Source organism: Plectropomus leopardus, unplaced genomic scaffold (genome assembly GCF_008729295.1).
Source record: "Plectropomus leopardus isolate mb unplaced genomic scaffold, YSFRI_Pleo_2.0 unplaced_scaffold15495, whole genome shotgun sequence".
In the NCBI taxonomy this organism is placed as follows: domain Eukaryota; kingdom Metazoa; phylum Chordata; class Actinopteri; order Perciformes; family Serranidae; genus Plectropomus; species Plectropomus leopardus.
The window spans coordinates 1-4,084 of NW_024616606.1; the positions used below are offsets into that span (position 1 = coordinate 1).

At 38.7% G+C, this 4,084-nt stretch overlaps 1 protein-coding gene across 1 annotated transcript; it reads right to left on the reverse strand.

Moving 5' to 3' along the window:
* Nucleotides 1–564: 564 nt before the first annotated feature.
* Nucleotides 565–2,790, reverse strand: LOC121964398 (PTB domain-containing engulfment adapter protein 1-like). Its single transcript, XM_042514606.1, has 6 exons — nucleotides 2,743–2,790; nucleotides 2,384–2,455; nucleotides 1,333–1,431; nucleotides 1,092–1,229; nucleotides 886–990; nucleotides 565–648 (listed from the first exon to the last, which is right to left on the reverse strand). The coding sequence occupies exons 1-6, from the start codon at nucleotides 2,788–2,790 to the stop codon at nucleotides 583–585; spliced, it is 528 nt and encodes a 175-aa protein (XP_042370540.1). The 3' UTR covers nucleotides 565–582.
* Nucleotides 2,791–4,084: the final 1,294 nt, after the last annotated feature.

Below are 4,084 nucleotides of genomic sequence, written 5' to 3' on the forward strand. Positions count from 1 at the left end.
TATTTGATTCGTCATTATCTAACAATTCAGTAACGGTCGTTGATGCATTCATGTGGTATATTTAGCTTTCGGTGCGTTATTGCTTCAAGAAAGCAATAAAGCACAAAGTCAAGCAATAAAATACAGGGGACAAGCCATGCAAGTTTGATTTATTATCCAGCTGTTGTGGTCGCTGGTACTAACCATCACAAGTCACACAGCAGAAATCGTCCGTTAAATCTAATTTTACGTTGTACTTATGGATACTTTGCTTGGTTCTTCATGAAGGCAGAAGATGTACTAAATAATATTTCCGAGCATTTGAACGCACCCACCTAGTTCTTAGTTGCTCACTGCTGCCCTCTGCTGGTGTCAGCGGGTAACGCATCTACAATTGATCGAGCATTAGAAAAGGGGCGATAACACATCAGGCGTTATTATAAATAATATATATTTTTTTTTCAAATCCAGAGTTCATTCCTTTACTTTTAATTTCCTTTTCATGTTTTACCCTGGGTAAACAGTATATAATAGCGTCAAGAGTTTATGCTGTGTTGTTGTATATATGTGTGTGTATAAGTGCAACTGCAAGAATTGGCGGTATTACTCAGTTATCTGTCCAGCAAGCATCCTTTTAAGCTCAGCATTCTCTCTTTGCAGCATTTTGTTCTGAAAAAAAAGATAACAGAACAATACAAAAGATTAAAAATGCTCAGCTGAACAATAGAAACATTGAAATTCATAGGGAGCTGGCATCAATTCTTTCTCTATACAGACATGAAACTGAGAATCTTCTTGCAAAGAATTAAAATAAATTCTGCACTTTGACAAAACAAAGTAAACAAGTGAACTGAGGAGAAAAAAAGGGAACCCAGACTGTGGTGTAAAATGCATATTACAACTAACCTTATGTCTGAGGGCCTCAACTATCAGGTCTCGGCCTCCTCTGATGCTCTCCTCCTTTTTTGAAGCCCGGAAGGTGTCCCCGATAACGGAGACCAGCACGTGCGACTGACATACACCCAAAATAATATTAGTGATTTCCAGTTCAAATAAAAACAATAAACCATCAAACTGTCCCTGTAGGGGAAGCATAGCTGTTGAATACTCACAAACTTCTTGCTCTGGAACAGGTAACAGTGGTTCATGTCCGCTGCAGGGTGTTTAGCCACAAACCCAAAGACTTTGGGGGATGATGGCAGGACGGCACAGAAGGAGATAGTGGACAGAGGGCAGGAGTACAATAAAAACTGAATGTGGGAAAGACAAATTTGAGAAGATTTAAAAGTGATAATTCAAGGCCAAAGAAAGCAACTTATTAAGTGATATACACTGTACACTTTTGTCACACACTTTAGTTTTGTTTTCCAAAATGTCTATCCCACTCAGTGACAGGAAGAAGTGGACTTTGCTCTTCTTTGCTGCCTTTTCTGTGGAGTAGTTATCCGGTGTCTGGGGATGATAGGGGAAGGATTAGTCTACATCATGTTAATAACTATATATGAAAAGCCAACACATTGACTTAAAAGGGACAGTTCGTCTTAAAATAAAAAAATACATATTTTCCCTCTTACTTGTTGTGCTATTTATCAGTCTAGATTGTTTTGGTGCGAGTTGCCGAGTGTTGGAGGAGATATCAGCCATAGAGATGTCGGCCTTCTTTCCAATATAATAGAACTAGATGGCATTCAGCTTGTGGTGCTCAAAACATAAAAAAAATAATAAAACAGAGATTGAAAAACACCAGCATTGTCTCTTTCCAGAAATCATGACCCAATTACTCAAGATAATCCGCAGACCTTGTTGTTAGCAGTTTCATGTAGGAACTATTTTCTTTCTACCGAACAACACCTACCAACCGTATCATTGCACAGAAGGAAGCGTGCATCACGACAGCGTATGACGTAAACATTAATGGCGTTCTCCATGGCTGAGGAGTAACAGTAGCTAGCTCAGTCGTGCTAGGTGAGCTGGCAAAAGATGCACTCTTTCTTCTGCGCATTGATCCGGTTGGAGGGTGTGGTTTGGTTTAAAGAAAATAGTTCCTACATGAAGCCTCTCACAGAAATGTCTGTAGATTATCTTGAGAAATTCAAGTTTGTCAAATGTATTTTTTAGGCTCGTTGAGCCCCACAAGCTGAGTGTCATCTAGTTTCACTATATTGTAAAGAAGGCAGTCAACTCTGTGACCGATATCTCCGATTGATAAATAGCACTAGAGTAAGAGGAAAAATGTGTGTTTTTGATTTTGGGGTGAACAGTCCCTTCATGTAGTGAATATAAACTTTCCTGCAAAAACAGAAGACGAATCCCAGCATCCAATGTTTTATTTAAAATGTGTAGCTGTAAACACATTTATGCAGGAAACTCTAACTAAACTGGTGTGGGAGCGGTAGTTGCTGACCTTCAGGCTCTGAGCTGCTTCAGACAGGACCTGCAGTCCATCAGGGCGGACCACCTCAACACGGCCAAGGAACTATAGGTTAGAGAAAGAAATACACACCAAGCAAAACGGGAAATTTAAACAAGGCCGAATATCACATGGCAGGTTCATGTTATATCAAGAAAAGCCGCTGTTCTTAACTGCGAGGTATTTGCTGTATATACAGTATATAGGCTGTCAGAAGAGAAAAATCTGTGGGAAATGAAACCAAACACATGCTGTTGTTCAGCTGACATTATAAATCACAAGTATAACATAACAAGTTTAACATTTTTTCCTTAGTCAGAATAAGATTTTTGACTCTAAAAATCAGTATTTACCTTTACTGGAAAGGAGATCTCATTATCATCCTCTGAAGTGTCACTCATTTTACCACGTCCAGCTCCCTGCAGGCTGGCACACAGACAGATTCAGACACTCAGTGACACAGAAATGTTTGTTATAGAAACTATACTGTAAATTCATCTTACCTTTGCATAGATAAACTTAAACCAGAATGCGTCAGCTTCTTATTGCATTACAGACGGATGGGTGTAAAGTCTGTTGGAGTTAATGAGTAACTGTCGTGTCTTCCTTATTGCTCTTTATCAGATATCCAGGGCACCGGGAAATGTCTTCCATACATCGGATGATTCAGGAAGCATGTAAAAATGTTAAATCCCTGTGGTAAATGCAGGGACTGTACTTTCATCATCTGAGTAGGGGGGTGGCTTAAATACAGACACATATATATATATATATATCCCAGCCCTCCCTGGAGCTTAAATATTTTTCCTTTAGCCTCCCTTAGTGACTGGGGAAAATGCATGGCCCTCCCTTCACAATAAATTACAATATTTTCCACTCTCTGGCCATGATAAATGGTGTTATTTTGGAGATTCTCTTTAAATAAAACATGCCTTTAAAATCCAGTTGTGGGTTTTGGAGTTCTGTGGGTATTTTAAATAAATACAAAACATGACCATTTAAAGTTGAATGTCCTTACCCTGAGGAAAAGTAAATTCTTACAAAATAAAAAATATCAAGATTTGTATGAATTTAAAGTGGAAACAATCGACTTTTTTCACCCCATTGCCAGCATTTTCAAGTGGTATTATTGTGAAAGACATCCACACCTCTTTTTGTTTTCCCTCACAAACGCCACAGTTTTCACTGTAACTTCAGTATTTCCACTGTCTGCTATTTCCAATAGCTACCAGGGAAAACAAAAGTGCAGTCCTCTCCCTGATTTGGTCGTGCAATGACTGATGCACTTCCTTCGTGCCGTACATCCAACCTTAATATTCCTGGGAGATCGTACAGTGTTACCCAGACCTGTATATCTGTAGTTTAGTGTAGGATTTAGTGCCACCTGGTGGTGAGGTTGCAGATTGCAAACAACTGACCCATCTGCTCTCATCTACCCTCACTGCGTGAGTCATGGTGAGTTCCCATTAAGACCATGATCTTTGACTGGAGACAGCATTTGCTAATTTTGGTGTTATTTTGCCAAAATAAAGCTAATATGTTAAACATGTCATTTTTTTGCCAAATGCTTAAGAAACAGATTTCTACTTAACGTATGAATTCACAAGATAACATAAATATTGGTGAGTTTGTTTTTTAGTCTGGCTTTTAATCGAACTTTACCTATTTATTTATTTATTGACTGTTTATTTATAT

Excerpts from the sequence above, each read along its gene's own strand:
- LOC121964398 (XM_042514606.1), bottom strand. The coding sequence starts at position 2,790 with ATGAGTGACACTTCAGAGGATGATAATGAGATCTCCTTTCCAGTAAAG. Across the intron at positions 1,230-1,332 it reads TTTTGGAAAACAAAACTAAA|TTTTTATTGTACTCCTGCCC; the intron begins GTGTGTGACAAA and ends TCCCACATTCAG. Across the intron at positions 649-885 it reads TTGAGGCCCTCAGACATAAG|AACAAAATGCTGCAAAGAGA; the intron begins GTTAGTTGTAAT and ends CTTTTTTTTCAG.